This window comes from Daucus carota, chromosome 2 (assembly GCF_001625215.2).
Source record: "Daucus carota subsp. sativus chromosome 2, DH1 v3.0, whole genome shotgun sequence".
Taxonomy (NCBI): domain Eukaryota; kingdom Viridiplantae; phylum Streptophyta; class Magnoliopsida; order Apiales; family Apiaceae; genus Daucus; species Daucus carota.
The window spans coordinates 41,081,122-41,103,530 of NC_030382.2; the positions used below are offsets into that span (position 1 = coordinate 41,081,122).

General features: G+C 34.2%; 3 protein-coding genes across 4 annotated transcripts; 1 reads left to right on the forward strand and 2 right to left on the reverse strand.

The window, feature by feature from the left end:
• Positions 1 to 1,194: 1,194 nt before the first annotated feature.
• LOC108207990 (serine/threonine-protein kinase SRK2A-like) lies at positions 1,195 to 3,562 on the reverse strand. Its single transcript, XM_017378456.2, has 9 exons — positions 3,292 to 3,562; positions 3,131 to 3,205; positions 2,936 to 3,037; positions 2,781 to 2,834; positions 2,596 to 2,688; positions 2,315 to 2,407; positions 2,092 to 2,196; positions 1,889 to 1,987; positions 1,195 to 1,747 (listed from the first exon to the last, which is right to left on the reverse strand). The coding sequence occupies exons 1-9, from the start codon at positions 3,409 to 3,411 to the stop codon at positions 1,409 to 1,411; spliced, it is 1,080 nt and encodes a 359-aa protein (XP_017233945.1). The 5' UTR covers positions 3,412 to 3,562; the 3' UTR covers positions 1,195 to 1,408.
• Positions 3,563 to 5,450: 1,888 nt separating this feature from the next.
• On the forward strand, positions 5,451 to 14,283 carry LOC108210160 (vacuolar protein-sorting-associated protein 33 homolog). Of its 2 annotated transcripts, none has more exons than XM_064087553.1 (22): positions 5,451 to 5,611; positions 5,688 to 5,727; positions 5,843 to 5,923; positions 6,299 to 6,493; positions 6,588 to 6,698; positions 6,781 to 6,846; positions 6,994 to 7,101; positions 7,192 to 7,236; positions 7,321 to 7,377; positions 7,707 to 7,801; positions 9,108 to 9,159; positions 9,310 to 9,366; positions 9,552 to 9,614; positions 9,697 to 9,803; positions 10,494 to 10,700; positions 10,829 to 10,910; positions 11,011 to 11,081; positions 11,825 to 11,905; positions 12,444 to 12,501; positions 12,621 to 12,682; positions 13,495 to 13,588; positions 14,008 to 14,283. In XM_064087553.1, the coding sequence occupies exons 1-22, from the start codon at positions 5,559 to 5,561 to the stop codon at positions 14,095 to 14,097; spliced, it is 1,875 nt and encodes a 624-aa protein (XP_063943623.1). In that variant the 5' UTR covers positions 5,451 to 5,558; the 3' UTR covers positions 14,098 to 14,283. The 2 variants fall into 2 exon arrangements, with proteins under 2 accessions (XP_063943623.1, XP_017236926.1); XM_017381437.2 differs by having other exon boundaries at positions 10,578 to 10,700.
• Positions 14,284 to 16,733: 2,450 nt separating this feature from the next.
• On the reverse strand, positions 16,734 to 20,705 carry LOC108209689 (U-box domain-containing protein 14). The gene is made up of 5 exons (XM_017380735.2): positions 20,023 to 20,705; positions 18,770 to 18,886; positions 18,277 to 18,690; positions 17,084 to 18,192; positions 16,734 to 16,995 (listed from the first exon to the last, which is right to left on the reverse strand). The coding sequence occupies exons 1-4, from the start codon at positions 20,299 to 20,301 to the stop codon at positions 17,113 to 17,115; spliced, it is 1,890 nt and encodes a 629-aa protein (XP_017236224.1). The 5' UTR covers positions 20,302 to 20,705; the 3' UTR covers positions 16,734 to 16,995; positions 17,084 to 17,112.
• Between the last annotated feature and the right edge of the window lie 1,704 nt (positions 20,706 to 22,409).

Consider the following 22,409-nt stretch of genomic DNA (forward strand, 5'->3'; position numbering starts at 1 on the left):
AAAAAACTTTCAATCACATCATTATACTCTCAAAAATTTTCATTCAGACCACTGGCCGCTATACTTCGTTAAAGATTTGATGGAAAGCTGACTAAGCGTCGTAACCTGCCTTAAATAAATCCACTGTGGTATATACAATCAGCTGAAGCATTTTGGTCACTCAACTAACTATAAACTTGAAATCGGGTCATCAAACTCAAAAAAAATTCATTTAGGTCATTTATCATAATATTTGTTAAAAATTGAAAAAAAAAGGATTAAAAGTTATCATGAAGCACCTTTTTTTCTTTCTTGAAAATTTCGAAACTTATTAACAAATGAAACAAACACACACACATAAAATCAATAGTTTCACCCACAAAAACTTAATCTTTGTTTATCACTTATCGTTTTATATATATATCTTAATGTCTTTTTGGAAAAACCCATTAAATTCTCAAAATTTTAATAAGTTCTGTTTTCTGTTTTAGCCCAACTGAGAATTGGATTGCCGTCGAAGCATAACAGCGCTCATGTCAAGTTGCCAACCTACATTCTACCTGCTCATTACAATTTACACGTCCAAGAGGGAAAAAGTTAGAATAGAATGTAAAATTTTAAAGTCACACTCTCATCATAATGAAGGACATGTGCTCCACAACATTACTTGCCGACCATTTCTACAAATGGCCAGGACAGCCCCCATTGCTTTATTTTATGCACCAACAGACCAAATTTAATTTAACAAATACAACTCTTTGTTGGCTGAATCCAAGTCAAAACAACTCTCAACAATCTCATTATCTGTCAGCCAAATGTTCTATTCTTATCATGTTCCAAATCACATTCAGGTGTTTCTCATTTGGCTTCATTCTTGAATTCCTATCTATTGTTTAGTCTTTTTGATTATATTGTATCCTCTTCAGTTCAGAATTTTTCTCTGAAAATTGGTTTGAGATCGGTGACTCGACTTAATAAGGAATTCACGACCTCTTGTCCTGCTTCACTTATCAGAGATCGAGTATTCAAATTTTGTTATACACATGAAAGGCGCGTGAATGTGTTTAATTATGTGCAATAACGACAAGATTCTAATTCTGCAGATCCTATTTCCAGATTACAGTATTGTATAATTCATAATTATGCAAGCATTATATTACTAGTGTAGTGTTCATAGACAGTGTAGAATACACAGAGACAGTTTAGAGACAGTTTATAAAAGCAAGGACATAAAATAATTCTCCTGCACTTGCAAATCCTCTTCAGATAACATAATACAGGATTACAGGTTAATTACATCGATCTTAATCTTAAACAAGAAAGCAAAGTGATAAATCAACAAGCAAGAGCTTGTTTACACTGACTATAAATTTAAGTACATTGTACATTGGCAGGAACTGGTATCAGCATGATTAGTAGTTGGAACAGCTTAACTAATTTGATCAAACTCCCCACTGGCATGAATTTCTCTGACATTTTTCTCGTACTCGTCTTCATCCTCAATTTCCTCCTCTATCTCGTCGTCTTCCTCCTCCTCCTCGTCGTGTTCCTTGCCCTCTTCACCTCCCCATCCGAATCCTCCTCCAGATCTGGACGCTGGCGGTGGAGTCCTGGCATCATTCACGATTTTCATAATGTCATCTACGGACTGAAGGGAGAAACTAGGATTGTCTTTTTGGTAGTAGCTTGCTTGAGCTGACTCTGTCAGCTCCCTTGGCAAGTTCTTCAGGAACCATGGGTGACTCTTGATCTCTTTTATGGAAATCCTCTGCATAATTAATCCAGAATCTCATTAGTGCGCAAATACATTACTCATTTACACTCACTTATACTCATTTATACATTTCGAGCCTCAAATAATCGCCAACTCCACGAAAAAAAGAACATTCTGTATTGGATAATTAATTACCTTTGAAGGGTGGGCAACAAATATGCGAGATAGCAAGTGTCTGCAATCTTGAGAAATGTGAACATAGTCCGGGATTGTATACTGAGTGGCCATTATCCTCTGAAATACGAATATTCACGTGCAAAAATCACAACACTGAAGTTGAAAGAGATTAGAAAATATCAATGATTGAGAGCAAACACGAAGTGGTGAGAAGATTTTACTCCAATTGTTTTTCTGAAGTTCTTAGGGTCATCAGGATCTTCGAAAGGGTATGCTCCCACCAACATAACATAGAGAGTCACCCCACAAGACCATACATCAGCCAACTGATCACGGAGATAAAGAAAAATAGCGTTTTCCATTAATATTAACTGAGGTCCTAGAGCATATGGAAATTGGTCAATATTTTGTGTCCTGTAAAGTTGCTTGCTCGGGTATGATTACCTTGCCATCGTATTCACGACGAGAGAGCACTTCAGGAGCGATATAAGCGGGAGTTCCAACAGTTGATTTTGGCCTTGAGTGCAGCAGAGATGACTGTATAATACCAGTTTAATTAGATATCATGAGTAAACATACAGCGTTAATGGCTATTTACAAAGTCCTGCGATTACATCACATAAGCAGGAACTCTTAAGGCTAATGATAAGGGAAATGCAATATTTGGAGAAGCATACAAGTGTTTTAGTACACAATTTGAAAAAGAAAAACAGAACATTTCAGACCTTGGAGTAACCAAAATCGCAGATCTTAAGGCGAGGAGCTGGACTGCCATCTAACAGCGTGTTCTCCAGTTTTAGATCCCTGTGGCATATTTGCTGCAAGAGAAACATCTTAATTAACACACAGACAGACAGACAGACAACACACTCTCTTAAGATCACGAGAGAATGAAGTGATAAAAGATCACCATGGAATGGCAGAAAGACACCCCTGATATAAGCTGTTGGAAGAAATACCTAGCCTGGAAATTCATTTCATAAAAAGAAAACAATTAAGCAAGCTTAAACATAGTATTTGACATCCACAGACATATTCACATAAGGAAGTAGAATCCTTAGATACCTCATGTTCACTAAATCTACCCGCGGTGCAAATACGTTCAAATAGCTCTCCACCAGATGCATACTCCATCACAATTGCCAGATGGGTCGGTGTCAATATCACCTGATCATCAAAATCATAAATTTCTTCCAAAAATTAAAACAGAAGATAATTGTGTGCACTGAGAACGAAAAATGAGAAGAATATTAATCACACCTCTTTGAAACGAATGATATTGGGGTGTCGAAGTGATCTATGATTTATGATTTCCCTTGCTACGTTTTCATCAATCTGAATATACATAACACACAAGCCAAATTGACGAATCAGAAATGAATATCAATCGAAACCTAAACGAAACAGAGGTGCAGAGGTACCTTATGACCACGCTCGATATATTTCATGGCAACAAGTTCTTTGGTTTCCCTGTGCCTCATAAGCCTGGCCACACCGAAATTCCCAGATCCTATATCTTTCACAACCTCATACTTGTCCATTTTCTTCGTAATCCTATATCGATATCTCTATTTATCTACTAGACCTCTATGCATATATATCTTCGATCAATGTACTAAAATCTCGACATGGTTTTGCTACTGCACAATTTTCATGCATGGAAATGCATGATGCTTATGCACATATATATCGGATGAAACAAATATCTTTCGAGAAAAACTTGTAGCCAAAAAGAAATTTACATGGCAAGAGCTTATTGGCTAACAATCCTATCTTATAGCTTAATCTCTCTTAAACTCATCATTATACTACAGATTATGGAGATTACAAATAAGTGCACGTGGATGCACATAATATACAGATGTCTACTGCTACTTGTATGCACTGTTTCCACCGTTTTTCTATTTCTCTGTAATTTCTTTATTGATCAAGGAACGTTGGATCTCCAAGAACGCCGTGATGGAAGGAGATCTATCACTTTCTGCTTGTGGTTTTGCTGGTATGCACTGTTGGCACAATAATTGATAGAATTGTTTGAATTATAGGCCTCAAATCTTAATTTACGCACAAGTCAATCTAATTTTAACCAGTTGGAGCCAAAAATTGTATCTGTATTCGAAGACAAAGATGTATTAACCAATGTACGAGAATGTGACTAGGAACATCTGACACTATTAGGATCAGGAAGTCTTTATTTAGCACTAAACAGAACAGTTGATATGTTTCTGATGCCTGGCCACCTTAGCCAGAGTTGTTTAGCTTTCTTGAACTCTTGCTACCACCTTGATCCGTGCTCAATTGCTCATTGGCTTTCAACAAGAACGAGTAGGATTACACGTGGCAACACGCAGAACGCATCCTAGTTTTAAGGCCATCTACACAAGATTCAGAGTATTCTTTCCAAGCACATATGCAACTTCATTGTTAGCTGCAGAATCCTGAGTATGCATCTAATATTGCAGAGAATGCAAGCACATGATGATGTTATTTGGTCTCTCCGATTGCATTTACAGCTGGGGATTCACTTATTAGATGCAAAATTTTACTGCATCTGTACCCAGTTCTAGACCAAAATTGATGTAAATTCGAGAAAGAAGATACTAGCACCTGTATAATAATTTTGAGATGACAGAGTACACTTCTTTTTACAGTATTTGCTTATTTTCATAAAACAGAGTAGTAAATGCCCCAAGCTGATCCACCTGTGTTATTTGTTGTCGGATCCTATTGGCTATTGCTGATGGACTAAACCAAGCTGACAGAACATCAATGTAAAAGGTGAATTATTTGCAACTTTTTTATGCTAAAGTCTAAAGATATATATGTAGCGCCATGTTCAATTATAAACACGCACCACAAAGGTTGAAATTTAAATTATTTTAATTTCAAAATTTTTCTACGGTCATCCTAAAATCCTTGTTATAATCGTACAAACCATCTCGTAATATTAAAAATTACCTGATTATTCGCACAGGATAGCCTTGTCCACATCTAGAAGGGTGCAGAGATGTGTCGAGCGGATCATAAAAAAAGTGATGTGTTCATCCTTGAGCATGTTGCAATCTTTAAATTAAGTTTAGTCTCTTGGATGAGACTGATAATCCGCTAACAATATATTACTATCATATGTTAATTGTACTTTAGAAATTGATGATTATCTGTTTTTCTCAAAATTTTTAAGATAAGAAATTTTATCTTGCCGTATGATAGTTTAAAGATATATAAACCAATTTTATACAAAATTGTTTATAAAGAATAAATTATTTTTTAAATATTTAATACCAATAATTGAAATATCTTTTCACTTATATCGACATTTGGTTAGTAAAATCCGTATCTGGACAAACTTATATTTTATATTAATAATCGAAACATCTTCTCACTTAATTATATATATTTACTATCTATTTTTAATTTTAATTAATAACAGTTAATTTAGTAAAATAATAATCAATCACATAAAGTTTTTTATATTTTATTTGCATTAATAAATTATATTATGTAACTAACAATATTTAAAATGATAAATAAAACTTAAACAAGTCAGAAGTAATATGCTTTATTCGTGTAAAAAGAAAAACAAAAAACAAAGACAGTTCAAAGAATCTTCATATATCTGGGGAAAAAAAATTCATATATCCAGTATGAAAATCTGCTAAACCAAAAAATCAACAGAGATTGTGTAACAATGGCTCAAATCCCCAGCTTAGACAACGCTCCTCTTAATCTCTCTGCTCTCAGGTATTACACACACAACTATTCAATTGTACATATTCGGATCATAAATTTATTAATTCGATGTTAATTTTAACTACAGAGATCAGTCGCGCAAGGAGATTCTCAACATTTTGAAAAATGTGAGTACAATTAGCTATGCTTACGTATATGTAACCATATGTTTTGTTTTGTTTATATATGATTTGTTTGTTGATTGACTTGTTGATGTGTTGAAAGCCCTAATTGAATGTGTAGATTCGAGGAAACAAGTGTTTGGTAGTTGATCCTAAGCTCGGTGGATCACTCTCTTTGATTGTTCAAACTTCGCTTCTTAAGGTAGTTTCTCGTTTTTAATGTTCATTTTGCGTAAGTTTCGGTTGTTTTTAAGTGAAGGATGATAGATGTTTGATTAGCGGTATCTGTGAATTTTGGATGTTGTAGTTTGAATGTGAATGAGGGATGGGTGTGGTTATGATGATAGACAGCAGAGCTTTACTGTTGACCAGTAGTATTCGTTTGTGATTTTGTGGATATTATTAGATGATTTTGTTTGGATGCAAGTGAGATATATGTGTTTTCGTATACTGGAGGATAAGAGATTCTTTACATTTTGCTATATTTCTGTAATGTTGAAAATAGCATGAAACACTTGAAAGTTCAAAAAGTGTTTAGTGAGATGCTAATATTGTAAATTTGATTGGTACTGTATAGGAACATGGGGCTGAAGTACGGCATCTTAATGCAGACCCGATTCAAACTGACTGTACAAAAGTGGTTTATCTTGTGCGCAGTCAGCTTGATTTGATGAAATTGATTTGCTTGCAAATACATAATGATACTTCAAAGGGTTTGCAGCGGGAGTACTATGTTTATTTTGTTCCTCGTCGTGCAGTGGCTTGTGAAAAGGTACCCTGATGCTTCTAATTCTGTAATGTACAATCCTTTTAATCGTTTGGTTACATTAACACTTTTTGAAGGTTTGTATATATGGATGTTGTAGATTCTCGAGGAAGAAAAAGTACATCACATGATGACCATAGGGGAATGTCCTTTATATGTCATTCCATGTGATGAGGATGTGTTGTCATTCGAACTTGACCTTGCTTACAAGGTACCTTGTTTTCAAGCATTAGTAAACAAATTTTGTTTATGGTAGCTTGATAAATTTCAGAAGTTGGTGATTTTTCCTTCAGGAATGCTTGGTTGATGGTGATACAACCTCTCTCTGGCATATAGCAAAAGCCATTCACAAGCTTGAGGTTCACTTTATCAGTTTTCTTACTTGAACTGGCTTAGCATTGGCAACTAGAGGTTTAGTGCTTGAAAGATGCATTAATCTCTAGAAGTTCATAGCTTTACCGTCAACATTATACCTCTTCTTTTTTTCTCAAATTCATCACTTGCAGTTTTCTTTCGGGTTGATACCAAATGTAAGGGCCAAAGGAAAATCATCTGTCCGTGTTGCCGACATTCTAGGTCGAATGCAAGTAGAAGAACCTGTCAACACATCTGATGTAATTCTAATAGAATCTTATAATAATATTAGAGCTATAGTTTGTGTTTTTTATATTAAATTTAATGATTTGTCGTTTGCTTTACTACAGATGGTTGTGCCAGAGATAAATACTCTTATACTTATTGACAGAGAAGTAAGCTTGTATCTATTGTTATCAGTGTCTTGGACAGGACTCACGTTAATGATTATTATAGACATGTGTACTTCTTGGATGCAGGTGGACATGGTTACCCCTATGTGCACTCAGTTAACTTATGAAGGACTGTTGGATGAGGTAACAAACAAGCAGCAAAAATTATACTTTTATCCATTGTTGTCATCAGAAATCTCTACTTGCAACTATAGACTGATAGATAAGCTTGAAATTGACCAGGAAAAGTTAATGTAGACTTGTCTGGTTAGATTGACTGTCATCTAATCAGAATCCCCCAACGACCCCCCTTCCTCCTGCAAATAGTATAACTAAAGAGGGAATAATTAGGAGAAAGGCTCTTGATATAAAAATCAATGAGGGTTATATGCTTGGTGCAAAAAGCAACTGTAGATAAATTATTATCTACACCTATAGTTTTAAACAGGCTAGATCTAATTACTATGCTGCAGGTGTTACGCATTAATAATGGTGCTGTGGAGGTAGATGCTTCAATTATGGGTGGCCAACAAGATGGAAAAAAGGCAAAGGTGCCACTTAATTCAAGGTTTATAAAATTTTCTTATTCAGACTTTAGAGTGACACATCTTTATCTTGCACAAACTTGACCAATATTACTTGACTAGATATCAGACTTGTTGCCACCATAAGTAAGTTGGTCCAACTTTTGACTGCTATTAGTATTTAGTCACTGACTGTCAAAATTACTGTTATACTGGAGATGATAAAGAAGCTTACGAACTCTCATGTTCTTCATAATGAACATTTTTCAAGCTACATTTTTGTGGAAATTTATATGTTTGGGCTTCCAAGCGACTCTCTCTATCGTTGGTAGTCTCTTATCTTGGAAGAAGCATTGGGCTTTCATTAGTAATCTTTAGGGGTTAGGACTCCGAGAGTTGGCCATGGACCATGGTATACACCTAAGTGTGATTAATTAGAGGACCCAGACACATATAGGAGTGTAATGGGAATAATTACCTATTCTATGTTGACCAGGCCAGATATATTGATTTCTAGTTAGTTTGTCTAAATGGCATCCTTCCTCTCTAGGGTAAATTGGCACAAACATGCACTTTGGGTGTGCTCATAGACATGCAAAATAAAGGGTACTCGAATACCAATTAGGTCAAACTCTTTTTTCAAGTAAGAGATCAACTATATTTTATAGGGCACCGGGTCTCTTGGAAAATTGGGGTGGGGTCTGGGATGTTCATATATCAGATGCGCAGACAGAATATAATGCAACTGGTTGTGCTTAATGGGAGTTATGTTCACGACAATTTTTTACGGAGCTGGAGTTTGAGAAGTTGGCTATTTTAATATTCTGGTTTAATTTTAAGTGGCATGTCCAATTGTTAATTTGGTGTTCCACAAGAGAAGTAATTGTGTAGAAGTTGTAATCTTATATGAGAAGACATAATGAATTATTATGAGTTTCCACAAGTCATCTGATGGAGTGCGTCACTTGGAGTTTAGGATTACATGTGTGTGCACTTGCGCTGCAGCTTGGGTGCAAGCGTTAAGAGTTATGATATTACCGCTGTCTTAGGATATGTATTTACCATCATCAATTAATGTTTTTGATGTTTCTCTATGATTCCTATTCATTTTTGTGATCTCCAGTAGTTAGGCAAATTATTTAGTCTAGACCTATGTCGTGTCTTTACCAGACTTCTAATGTGTATCTCATAGTAGCCTGTGGAGCAGTAACTTTTAAACTAATATCTGCCGGGATTGCAGTATAGTTTAGCTAGTTCTGAAAATAGTTCTTTTCAAGCTAGTTGTATACTTTATGCCTTTTCTCTGGTTCTTGTATTTCTTACAACTTGCATTTGGTTTTCCTCTTCCAGTGACAAATTGTTCAAGGAGATAAGGGATCTCAACTTTGAAGTCGTAGTCCAGGTTAGTCTACTTTACCAGTTATATACTTATATATATATGATCCCGCAGTCGACAATACTATCCTAGCTGTTCATTTTCCATTTGCCTCTAAAACTTAGTCGGGTTGCTTGTTAGTATAATAAGCATTTTGTTGTTGCTTGCAAGATGTAGGTTTTGCGTCAAAAAGCAACATCAATGAAGCAAGATTACACAGATATGACAACTACAGTAAGTTAAGAGTAAACTTTATGCATAAAGTGTCATATCTCGATCTCTGAATTTAATTTGTAATTAGTGATGTCCAATCAATTCAAACAAACAATACTTAGTAGAAAATTTCAGTGTTTCTGTGTTGCTGATATAAATTCAGTTGGAGGGTATATATAATATTCTTATGCCTTTAACACCTGCAGTCTCAAACAGTTTCTGAACTGAAGGACTTCGTCAGAAAGTTGAACTCATTGCCTGAAATAACGGTAAGTGTCTCCTTTTAATTTTTTGTACAAACCTAACATCCTGTGCCTCAGCAAACTGTAATTTCTTTTGATCCTTCAACAGAGGCACATTAACCTTGCTCAGCATTTGTCGACATATACGTCGAAGCCTTCCTTTCTTGCGAGACTTGACATGGAACATACTATTGTGGAAGCCGATAGCTTTGATATGTAAGCCTTATTTCATTTATTTTACGCTCGAACAATTACATATTAAAGGATCAGTTTAAGAATTATGTAATTGAGATGTGTTTGAAATGGGATAATAGATATAATGGGCGGGATCTGTCTCTCATGTTAAAAAAAAAATGCATAAACTCTGTAGTTATATGGTTTTAAAGAGTCTACATAAGCATAAATGATACCTCAAAAGATCCTAGATTTACATTTATTTATAGTAATTGCCCAAAAGGACTACACTTTGCTTAGTTTATACTAGGACCATGTCGCCAGGTATCTAAATTTTCTGGTCCGATGCCAGGGTATGTGTCCCGTCCGACCCCTTTTACCTGAATTTGAGTAACATAGAGTTTAGTTGAGTGAAGGAGGTTTTTCAATGTCTAATTTTTAAAGAAAAAAAATCTATGCTTAGCTGCATTGGCTGTCTCTTATTTAATACTTTCTGTACTTGATACTCCCTCCGTTCCTTTATACTTTTCCTAGTTTGATATGTCGGGACTGTTCATAACATGAGACAAATTATTAATTTATGTCTAATTTATAAGACTAAATATAGTCGTGAGTGATCTTGTTGGATTCGTATTGACAAGTACTTTAATACAATGAAGTTTTTATATTTGATACTAATACAAAATTAAATATATTAACGATCAAAAGTGTGTGTTGGCAAACGTGATAAAGGCAAAATGGAAAAGTAATATGGCATGAAGGGAGTAGAAATTTGCATTTACCAGAGTCGAGTCCCTTTCTTTTTAATGGATGCAGATGCTTCGAGTACATTGAAGAAATGATTCATAAACAAGAGCCTCTTCTCAATGTCTTGCGTCTACTTATATTGTTTTCTGTTACAAATTCTGGCTTACCCAAAAGGAATTTCGACTACTTGAGGCAAGTTTATAAACAAGACATAAAGTTTTATTTCTTTTTGAATACCAATATATGCAGATCTGCAAAATGGCTTCTCAAATTGTAATTCTGACATCCTTTTGAACATTTTGTGTAAAACCATGGTTTAGGAGAGAGTTGCTTCACAGTTATGGTTTTGAGCACATGGCTACTCTCTGTAACTTAGAAAAAGCTGGATTGCTTAAAAAACAAGTCAGGATTTCCCCCCATTTTTTGAGATTATTGTTACTAATTGCTTCAGTTCATCATCTTAAGGTTACTAATGCTATATATTTCTGTATGTTTTTTGCAGGAGTATAAGAGCAATTGGCAGATAATTAAAAATGATCTGCAACTTATAGTTGAGGATACCGACACTGCCAAGTATTGTTTCCTCTAACTGTGATAAATTTCAATGGATCTGTAGTATTGGACAAGTAAAAGTTAAAATGGATGATTTGTTTTATCTTCACTTCTTAGAAGACATTAAAATTTTAATCTGTGCCGTTTATTTAGCAAAATCAATTCGTTCAGTTAAGCACATTCTGTCTCAACAGAAAAAATGCAATAGACAATACCAGAATCCAACTACCCAATTTTATTGACTATATCTCCTCAGATTGAAAATGTAGCTGTGACCTATGGTATTGACTTTAGTGATTCGTATTATATATACACCATGTACATTTGGTATCAGCTCAGGATTTCACATATTTTGTTGAGAAAATTTTATCATGTAATAGATTAAAATTAAATATCAAAGGTACCCAGTATATCCCACTCATATAGCAGGGCCTGGCCTTTCGTTTCCTATAGTAGCGTTCTACTCATTGACATTCCAATATTATGCATGTGCACATGTTATATACAATAAATAAATGTCTGCTGCCATTACTGGACATCCACCAAACTGCTGGATTATATTAGGAATCTGCTTGTGGCTTTTGTGTATGCCATTTTATTCCTACTTAAATAGATTGTAATGGTTTTAAATTGGATTCAAGTGAAATTAAGTCCTCACACTAGCGTCAGAAAGAATTATAACTAAAGCAACCTAATAAATTTTGAGCAGTGTTATTATAATTTCACGTCTTCCTCAAGCTGATTACTACATGTTTGTGTAACAGCCCCAAAGATATTGCATATGTTTTCTCGGGATATGCTCCTCTCAGTGTACGTCTGATTGACAAAGCTATCCGATATGGATGGTGAGCAATACATCAGATTTGCTTTACTTTAAGTTAATTCCTGCTCTGGTAACAGCCAGATTACTATCTAAAATGATTTCTTAAGCATGTTGTCCAGATATGTATCTTATCTTGGCATAAAAGATCTATTTTTTTTGTATATTATTAAGAAATGCACCTTTAAAAAAAATTCTCAATAATTTTTACCTAGGATAGTCATTTTGGTTTTACATCTTTGTGAGGTTAAGTATTTGTAAGAAAATTAGGTTAATACCTAGGCCATAATGATATGTTGCCTTGTTATGAAAACAATTATGGACAGAAATAGAATTATCGACTTAGTAATATGCTAATTATGTTTTATGCCTCTAGACTTAAGTTAACCTTCTATACCAAAGTAGTAGGACAATAGGAGGATAGTTTTGCTTAATTTATCTTTTAATGAACATTTCTTTTGCTGATTTATTGGTTTATGTTTTACAAATTATAGACTCTGTTGAGGTATAAATTGATTCAAATATTGTCTTACTCCGTCTGATTTGGCAACTTGCCTTTACAGGCGCCCAATCGAACAAATATTGAAGCTGTTGCCTGGGCCACATTCAGAAACAAAGAGAGTAAGTAGGGTTTTCTTTTCTTTCCATTAATTTTGTTCGCCCTTTCTATTTCATCTAATTAGTACATTTATATTGTGGTCTTGACGTTTTAATGGTGTATTAATTATTCTCATCTATAGAGTGGGTTTGCCAGCAGTGCATCATTTGACTCTCTCCCAGGGGCTGCATACAATACTAACAAGTAAGATTCAGCACATGCTTCTGATGCCTTGGCGAGTTGGCGTCTATACAATTTTTCCTCCATATTTTACAAAATGAATAATGCAAATTTTCCCCTCAATTACGTTTTGAATCTGTCATATCAGAAACCCTAGGCTTGTTTGTGGATAACGATGTATAAATTATCTGTTTTAATTTGCTCTGACACTGATACGTAGTTTATGGTAACAAGTTTTAAAAGTATACTCACAGGGATTTTTTCTCAGCCCCCATTTCTGCCCCACGGGGATTTCTAACTCTCCGCCTTGTATTGGACTCCATTTTCCTATATAAATTAATATTTCATTACCTATTTTTCTTACACAATTCTTGTGTATTTCTTTCGTCAGTAAGATACCAAATGCTATGAAGTTTTATAAAGAATACTAAAATCAAAATCTCTTTCTCGGTCGCCATCTCTGCCCATTAACAGGGGGGTGGGACGAAGAAAAAGTAAGGAACTATTCACATGAGTATATTTAGATTAGATAGTTTCAATAAAAATAAATACTTCTATTTATTTTTTATTAAGATTCCTATGGATCTCTGTTCCAAACTTTTTGTCCTCAATTTCGAAGTGGAGGACTTCAACTGACCTACACAGTACCTTCTATTTAGTATCTTCTATTTTAAAGAGACAGAGATAGTTATTTGTTTATTGGAGACTAATTTCGGAGACTAATAATCTTTGCAAACATAGCCAATTCACTTTCAGAGTTGCTTCTTAGCTTAATTTAAACCTAAATTTGTTGTAAATAGCAATGACTTATCTGGCTCTAACTGTAACTCTTTCAGGGTTGGTGATGGAAGGCGTTCGCTTGCTCTAGTTGTATTCATTGGAGGTGTAACATATGCAGAGATTTCTGCTCTTCGTTTTCTTAGTTCTCAGGTATTTTGGAAATCTTTGGGTTGTGCTTGTTTGAAATATTTAGTTATCTTAATCCTCATTTGGTGTCTTGATATATTTTCTGTCAAAGTTACATCCAATGGTGTTTTTAAATCTTCAAAAGTGAATATGGGTGAGGTCCTGACAATCTTACTGTATTGGTGGTAATAATTTTTTTGTCTTTGCCTTGTCACGGAAGTCATACTCTTTTTGTCAGTCAATGGGAGACTTAACTCTGTATGGCCACCCTTGCTTCTGCACAACCACCCTCATGCCAAAGATGTGACTTGTAATTATAAAACTTAGGGGCTGTTTACTTGTGGAAACTTTAGCAAGTGGAGGGTCCAAATGCTATTTTAACTAATCCGGTCCTTATGCTTTGTACATAATAAAACTCACTTATGTTATTCTTTTGCTTGCAGGAAGGAATGCCACATGAGATAATTGTAGCTTCAACAAATGTTGTCAACGGACATACTTTGGCGGAAACATTTGTAGAGAAACTAGGCTAGTTTGTAAAGAATTTCTTTTCTCGCTTGTGTGTAGAGTGGATTCATATATATTGTATTAATATGGGTCTTGTTGCATTGTTTTAGTTGGCCATATAGATTAGAGAATGGAAGAGTTCTTTTCAAGAAACATGTTGGCATAAAAATATTGTGGACTTGTGGTCTAAAGTTTTTTTGTAATTTTTTTAAGGATTCTGCCTGCTGATTATAAATTCTCTGGTCATACTTTCTTATTTTGATACAACTAATCAGATTTTCCTTGCAGTGATCTTATGAAGATAATTAACAGGTTAAACCTATTCTGGTGTTAACACCTTCTAGCTAAGCTTGTTACTGCTTCCAAAACGTTGTCTCCAATTACAAGGAACTGCTCTGCCCCAGCTTATTAGATGGAAAATTTTCGTTGTACTGAATGCCTTGATGAATTTTATGTAACATCTGCAAAAAGTTTATTTACTCATATCTGAATTTGTGATTTTTTTTAATTTTATTTTTTTGTAAGGCTGATTTTGTGAATTTAAATTTGCTAGTAGAACGATACTGGTAACTAATTTAATGGCCCCTTGTAGGGTTTGGACATTGTTGGCAGAAAAGTTACAGGGCAGTCAAATTTGTTTTCAACTTCTGTTCCAGCCTAACAGTGTTATTGGCATTCGGTTAAAATATTTAAGTGATTGCTAGTGTCCGTCAACAATTCGGTTTAGCCAAAAAAAAAAATAATAATAAAATAAATTCACTGCCAGTGACTATTGGTAAGCTAAACTCTTCCGGCATGTAAATGAATTCACTGCCTACGACTATTGGTAAACTGAACTGCACTAATCTTCCGGCTATCGTGGATTTCAAGAAAGTCACAAGGGAATGAACTTAAAATAAATGATTCTTATCCAAAATAAAGAAGTGAAGTACTATAAACTTAAACTTAAAGTAAGTACTCAATTAAAGTGTTTGTAAAAGGAGTATAGAATTCATGAAACAAATGTTAATATACTCGACTTCTTATAAATACTTATTGACTTTTTATACAAACGGTATGAATAACTTTAACATGATTGGATAGTTCAAGTGGTTAAGAGTTATCCTCTGCCTTCCGGATACTCATTTGTAAAGCTATAAGTTATATTTATCACACAAAAAAAGTGTTTCCAACTTATATACTTAGAAGTGACGTTTTTAGTCTCATTCAAACACCCCTTTTGTTTCTCATGCCAGTTCAAATGGTTAAAAGTTATCCTCCGCCTTCCGGATACTCATTTGTAAAGTTATAAGTTATATTTATCACACAAAAAATATTTCCAACTTATATACGTAGAAGTGATGTTTTTAGTCTCAGTCAAACACCCCCTTTGTTTCTCATGCCCTACCTTCTTCGTTTAATCAAGCCAGACTCGCCTGCACGTTTCACCGACTCATGCGACTCAAATTTTAATTTTAATTTTGATATTAATAACAATTACAGTGCTAAAATTTTAACTTACGAATTTAAATTATCCAAGCACTTGATCAATTTATATAAAATTATTCGAACACTTAAATTAAATTATCCAAGCACTTGATCAATTTATAACACCATATTTACTTATCACTTATAATTCAATTTTTCACGTTAAATAATAAATAATTTCTAAAGTTAAACCAAATAAACCAAACAGCCCCATTTGCATAGTATACTTAATTATGTAAAATTCGCTTTTACAAAATTTACAATGTGAAGTTTCCTCATTATTATTTATTGTTATAATTGAGATATTATTATACTAGAAGGGTGTGGTTTTTGTACCAATACAGTGTGTAGATTAAAATGATCGGTTTTTCTAGTGTGCGCCCATGTACACATGTTAAGCGCAGAATTTTATATGTTTGGGAGATTTTGATTGGTGCGGTGGTTGTATATGCAGGGGGTCCACCATTATTAAGATACGAGAGCCAATAAGAATGAGGCAATTTATAAAATTCCGCGCTTAGCGTGTGCCATGGCCACACACTAGAAAAACTGTAAAACGATACATAACTGCAAAAACATGAATAAAAAGTGATCTCTTCTACTACAAAGATCATCTAACACAATTCTGACATCCCACTATAGTCTCATTCCTATGTGTAGCTCAATGTAGTTGTACATAATTCACCAACAATGAAAACCGTACAAATCAAAGGAAATTACCAAATAACTTCAAATCACCAAAGTTTCAAAATGATACTATATTAATATTGGAGATCTGTGTGGAAGAATTGGTGAGTAATAAAACCATCTTAGAGTAGGTAGTGATAAAAAATGAAGAGGTATTAAATATGTAGTCCATAGAGGCATATACTAGTAGGGGAAATCCGAACTCATGCAGGGGTGCACACATTTGTCATTCAACATAAGAGGCCGTTTGGAAATATGCATTTCATTTCAAATGACAGGATTTGAGTTGTCATTTCAAATTCTCAGATTTATATTAATATTTGAATGTCAGGATTTCATTTGAAATCCAAATCCAAATTCCCAAACAGGTTATTTGATTAAATTCCGAATTTCAAATGAAATCCAGGTTCCCAAACAGGCCATTATGAATTTAATCAAAGATGAAGGATCACAATTTTAACACTTCAAATTGAATCCTACCCAACTTTACTAAGGGGAACAACAGAAGTCATAAATAAGTTACAGAGATTATATATAACAAACTGCTAATAAAAATGATTTCAATGCAAGCAACAGTCCTTTAAAACTTACAAGCTACATAATTATGGTAACATGCTACTGGGATCAGGAAAATACCACCTTCTACAATCAAATCCTCATATTGACCAACAAATGGCCGATGCCAGTTCCAAACACCAGTTCCATTATAAACTACTTCCATGTTCGTCAAAACCTTTGTACTGAACACAAATTCCGCTATAATCACCTTACTACATAAATAGAAATCTATGTATTAACACTTATTATCAACGCGTCTAATGTAACAATATTACCAGGCCGGGTATGAGATAATCGTACCTTGAAGTAACTACTAAAGGCATCCAGCCTCAAACTTGTGGAACCACACCTGGTTCAATTCGTTGCATAAGTTCTAGGACACTTCCTGCTTTTCTTTTTGCTCTGTCAGTTCCATTTTCTGATAGTTCCTTCAGCACTTCTTCGGCTCCAAGCCCTTTCGCTAGCTGCAAGTAATTTACATCACCTGCACACAAGGACCATAATACAGCTGCTGCATTTTCCCGGTTCCTTGGTGAGCCAGTTCGTATCACCTCTACCAAAACTGGCATTGGTGCAGCTTGACCAATTGCCACTTTCCCCTCTTGATGGCTTGCAAGTATTGCTAATATTGCTAATGCCTCATCTACCATTCCTCCCCCAGCATCTTTGAGCAATCTCATAAGTGGTGGTACAATTCCTGCTCGTACAGCTCTCACCTTATTTCCTTGATAAATTGAGAGGTTAAATATAGCTGTGGCTGCATCCTTCTTCCCTCTTGGAGTCCCTTGACAAAGCAAATCAATAAGAGCCGGGATAGCACCTGCTGCTCCTATTGCGACCTTGTTTTCGTCTACAACTGATAAGCTGAAAAGGGTTGCTGCAGCATTTTCTCTGGCTTCCATGCTGCCGTTTTTAAGTACATCAACTATATCAGGTATAGCACCTGCATTCAAAATTGTTCCTTTGTTGGCTTCATTTATGGAAAGGTTTAAAAGGGCAGTAACTGCATGCTCTTGGGTACGAGAATCTGGAGAAGAAAGCAGATCTACAAGCAAAGGAATAGCTCCAGCCTCAGCAATACAAACTCTGTTATCTGCTTTCCTCTTGGCCAACAATCGGAGCTCACCAGCTGCAGCTCTTTGCTGCTCTGAGTTCCCATTTGCAAGTTTCTGCAACAAGGTATCAATAGCTGCTCGATCAGTGTCTGAGCTGCTACTTCCCGGTTTTTTGTTTCTACAACCTGCTTGTTTCTTTGGGAGCTCAACACCATTGCTCTCACACCACAGTGCAATTAGACTCTTCAAAACATAGTTGGGTGTCAAAGCTGTGTGCAAAAGAGTTTGTTGTGTCTTTGGACATGTCTTGTGCCCTGCATCCAGCCATTTTTGAATGCAGGATCTTTCATATGTCTAGAAATGAAGAAAGAAAATATAATTAGATCAAGATTATGATATAAGAAACTGAAAATTTTTCAAGTCCACAACGGTTCGAACCTGTCCTGTAGAGACAATCACCGGATCTTTCATCAACTCAAGTGATATTGGACACCGGAAATCATCAGGGATAACAGGAGACCTGTGCCTGATCACGGTCTTTTCACCCTCATACATACTGACTTCAGGATTTACCATCACTATATAGTCCTTTAACTTCTTCAGGAGACATGACATGGTCTCAAATAAGTCATCCGAAACTGCACCACTTGATATAACCATATCATGGATAGACAGCGACTCTTTTTTTAGATCATTTACAGTCCTGAGATGCAGCATTTCTGAAAGCCTTTTCATAACTGCATGATCAGGATCTTTTTCCTTCTGCGCGATGGCCAAATCCAATTGAAGTTGTGGGTCAGGTGAGTCCATTCTCACTTTTGCTCTAGTAAATTGGGCATGAACGAGTTCAGTCTGAAAAACAGTTTCCATAAATTTGGTCAAGAGGAATATAAAATAAAAGGGAGTACTAATAGATTATATTATAATATACCTGTTCCCGAACTTCCTCAGATATATTTAGAAGATTATAAGGAATCTGACTTAATGTTTCTTCGATCTGTACAGTTAATTCATGGAACTTTCCCGCAATCTTGTCAATTTGCAGAGCCTGTGAAAGGGTAAGATACAATGTCAAAACAAAATTACTGCAGGAGTATTTTAACCACAATGATGCAATTTAAGACCCAAGAATGGCACATACCACGAGCTTGATTATGAAGTTTATAATGGTTAACCTAACCTCAAGTATATTCATTTCATAAAATGTCACCATAATACTAGCTTGCTTAGAGGAATTTCATACCAATATTTTTATCTTGTGTGTGTGTGTGTGTGTGTGTGTGTGAGAGAGAGAGAGAGAGGGAGGGAGGAGGTTATTTATTCCTTGCTGATATATTATGTAAACAGTCACTTCCTATTTACAGCTCAAAGCTAATTCAAAAATACCAAGTCTCTCAGATCAGGATAGTTCTTTCTAAACAGTTACTTTTGGTGCCTATTTGTCTTTGATACTAGACTTCTATGGTTTTTCTTCTTCCTATACATTCAAAATCTAGACAGTTTTAGGGAAGCCAGTTGTCCATAGAAAATTAAGACAATGCAAGTCAAGTCAACACAATGACTTCTTTGCAATGTAGCTGCACTTAAGTCCTTCAAAATTAATCCACAAAAAAAAAAAAAAACCAGGTTTAGAAAAAAAGGGAGGTGCATAGCTTTGAATCTCTGTAATTGAGCACTCGAAATACAGAATACTCTCACATACAATATTTCTACCAAGTTTCACCTTCCCTGCATAGACATCTTTATATTTTCCTCAAGGTGCAAATTCACAATATTACATGCAAAGTCCTCAATCTCGTGTGCACTCTCAAAATAAATACAAGTATAATTCAATAAAATGATGAAGACATATCCGAGGCATTGTGGCATAGTTAATACTCGTCAACAAGAGGTCAGCTAATACTTTGAGCCCACTGAAAGCATGTGTTTGTGTGTGTGATCAACAAGCGTTCAGCATTCATTACACAACATTGACATATTCCAACATCACATTTTACACCAACATAAAAATGGATCATATCATATGAAATGCTTACTTATCAACCAAACACCTAATATTAGGCTCAAACACACTTACACAAACAAAATTTCAGTGATCAAGAACTAAAAGAAACAACAACTAATCAAGAACCGCAACAAATTTAATCTCTGAAAAAATATAGAACTGCATATATACATATATACCTGCAAGATCTTGCTTCCCTCATTAATAGATTTGATGAACTCCTTTACTGTATCAAAACAAACTTTAAGTGCTTGCAGCCCTTCAAGTTCATTATCATTAAGCTCGTCATACCTATCATAAATCTCATCAAAAAGGGGGCTAAGCAGCTTAATTCTCCTGACTAAATTACTACAAATCTTCTTGGAAGCATTTTTGCACTCAGGCAAAGCAGAAATATCTTTAATTGCTTCAACGAGTTGACTCACTACCACACCCTTTGCCTCATCAGATGGACCCATATGAATGATCACCTCAATTTCTCAAAATTCACACCAGAATCAACTTTCTTGACACAATTGAGAGGTGCCCAGGTGAAAAGATAAGATTTTTAGACGAGTTTTGGGTTAATGGCCGAGTTGACTCAGTAATAATACAGGAAGATTGAAGACAAAGTAATGGCTTTGAGAGAAAAATAGAAGAGACCCAGATAAAACAAAGGGGTGAACTTTAATGGGTATGCGAGAGATATGAGAATAAGTAAAGGAGAAAAGAAATTATTGAAGAAAATTGAAGATTGCTGAGTCTTTGTTTTGTTTTGTTGGAGAATATACAATATGTACACTAGCTTCTTGTCTTTGGTCAGTGAGAAAGGGGAAGGAGATATGAACTATATTTAACGCGCTAGTAAACAATTACTTGTCTACAAAATTCATATGTTCCAAATTACTGATTATTATATTTATAAAAATAGATACTCTATATTGCAATTCTTTCTGCAGAAACTCCTGAATCAGTGGTATGAATTTGAGAGAGAGAAAAATTAATTTACATATATTTTTCAGTATATTATTTGGTTTATTAAAAAGTTTCGATTAATTTCTAAAAATATTTTATCAATTTATTAATTACATTATTAAATTTTTTGATTTATCAAAAAAATCTCCAATAAATTTCTAAAAAGTTTTGAATTGATAGGTCACTCAATTATTCCCATAGCTGCAATGTTGAATAATTTGTGTTCGCTATACATATACACAACTAAATTAGGTTTAAACTAATAATTTTTTTATAAAACGAATATGATTTCTTTTTAAGGAAAAACGAATATGATTTCATTATTTCTTTACAAAAATCATGTCTCGAAAAGTAAATTATGAGCTCGAACAGATAGCTGTGAAGATCCGCAAGCAGATTACAAATTTGAGAATTATACCCGCTTACTCCAAAAGTTATAATCGTACCGATTTATAAATTTCCAAATTTAAAGATAGAACTTAAAAATTACACATTTAATTAATTAATGGCACGCTTTGTAATAAAAAATATTATTTTTATATTAGAAATATTAAACTGTTTCATTAAGAAAATACAAGTAAATGAAAAAGAAAAATATTGAATTTCCCATTTTTCTTTAAAAGAAATTCTAAATATTTAAAGGTCATCATGACCCGGTCACCTTTATATAAATGAAATGAATTCAATTCATGTCCACGCCCTATTTAATTGAAATAAATCGATTTTAACACAAAAAAAATATACTTAAAAAGAGTTTTGCTCAATAAAATAATTCGTGGTAAAAGTTGAAAATATATAAGTGGTTGATTGAAAAAGAAACCTCGGTAACGTGGACGGCAGGCAGCCCACTAGGTGCCACATATTGAACAACTGTCACTTTTGGGCCGGCCGAGAGATCACACGTAATTTACTCAAAATTTCCACCAATTCATTAGAATATTCATGGGCCCGTTTTACATTTCAAGGTTTTAAATTGCTTTGTTCTGTGCTAATTAATTCTAAGATAGTGAACTTTAAAAAAAAATTAAAAAAATTCGCTGTCTAATTATAAAATTATATTTAAAATATAAATGGCTAAAAGTCAAGAGTATACATTTTTAATGGTATATAGTAATTCTATACAAATCTAAATATACAAATTTCAAATTTATGTTTTTTTATTTCTAGCTATTCCCTTCATTTATAAGCATTATATAATAATTCATGAATATAATAACAATAATACTATTATACTATAAATTAACAAATTTAAAGGGGAATAATCTTGAATTCATACTCCTTGGTTATTTAAATATGTACAATATTATTACAAGATATATTTATAAAAAAATTTTGAAGTAGACAATATGATTCGATAAATAACAGTCATACGATCTCTGCAAGAATTGTCGAGTCGAACAAACATAAAATAAATTAACATGTATTCGTACCTAAAATGAGACAAATAAACGATGTTGAAATTGACGATGATATATTTATAAATCATTGCGTTGTGTTCGTCATTTTTTTCAAAAAATCCATTTGAACTATCAACTATAAGTACAATTCTCAAAAAGTTTTTATCGATAAATTCAAAACAACTCTCACAAAAGAAGAAAAAAAATAACACACT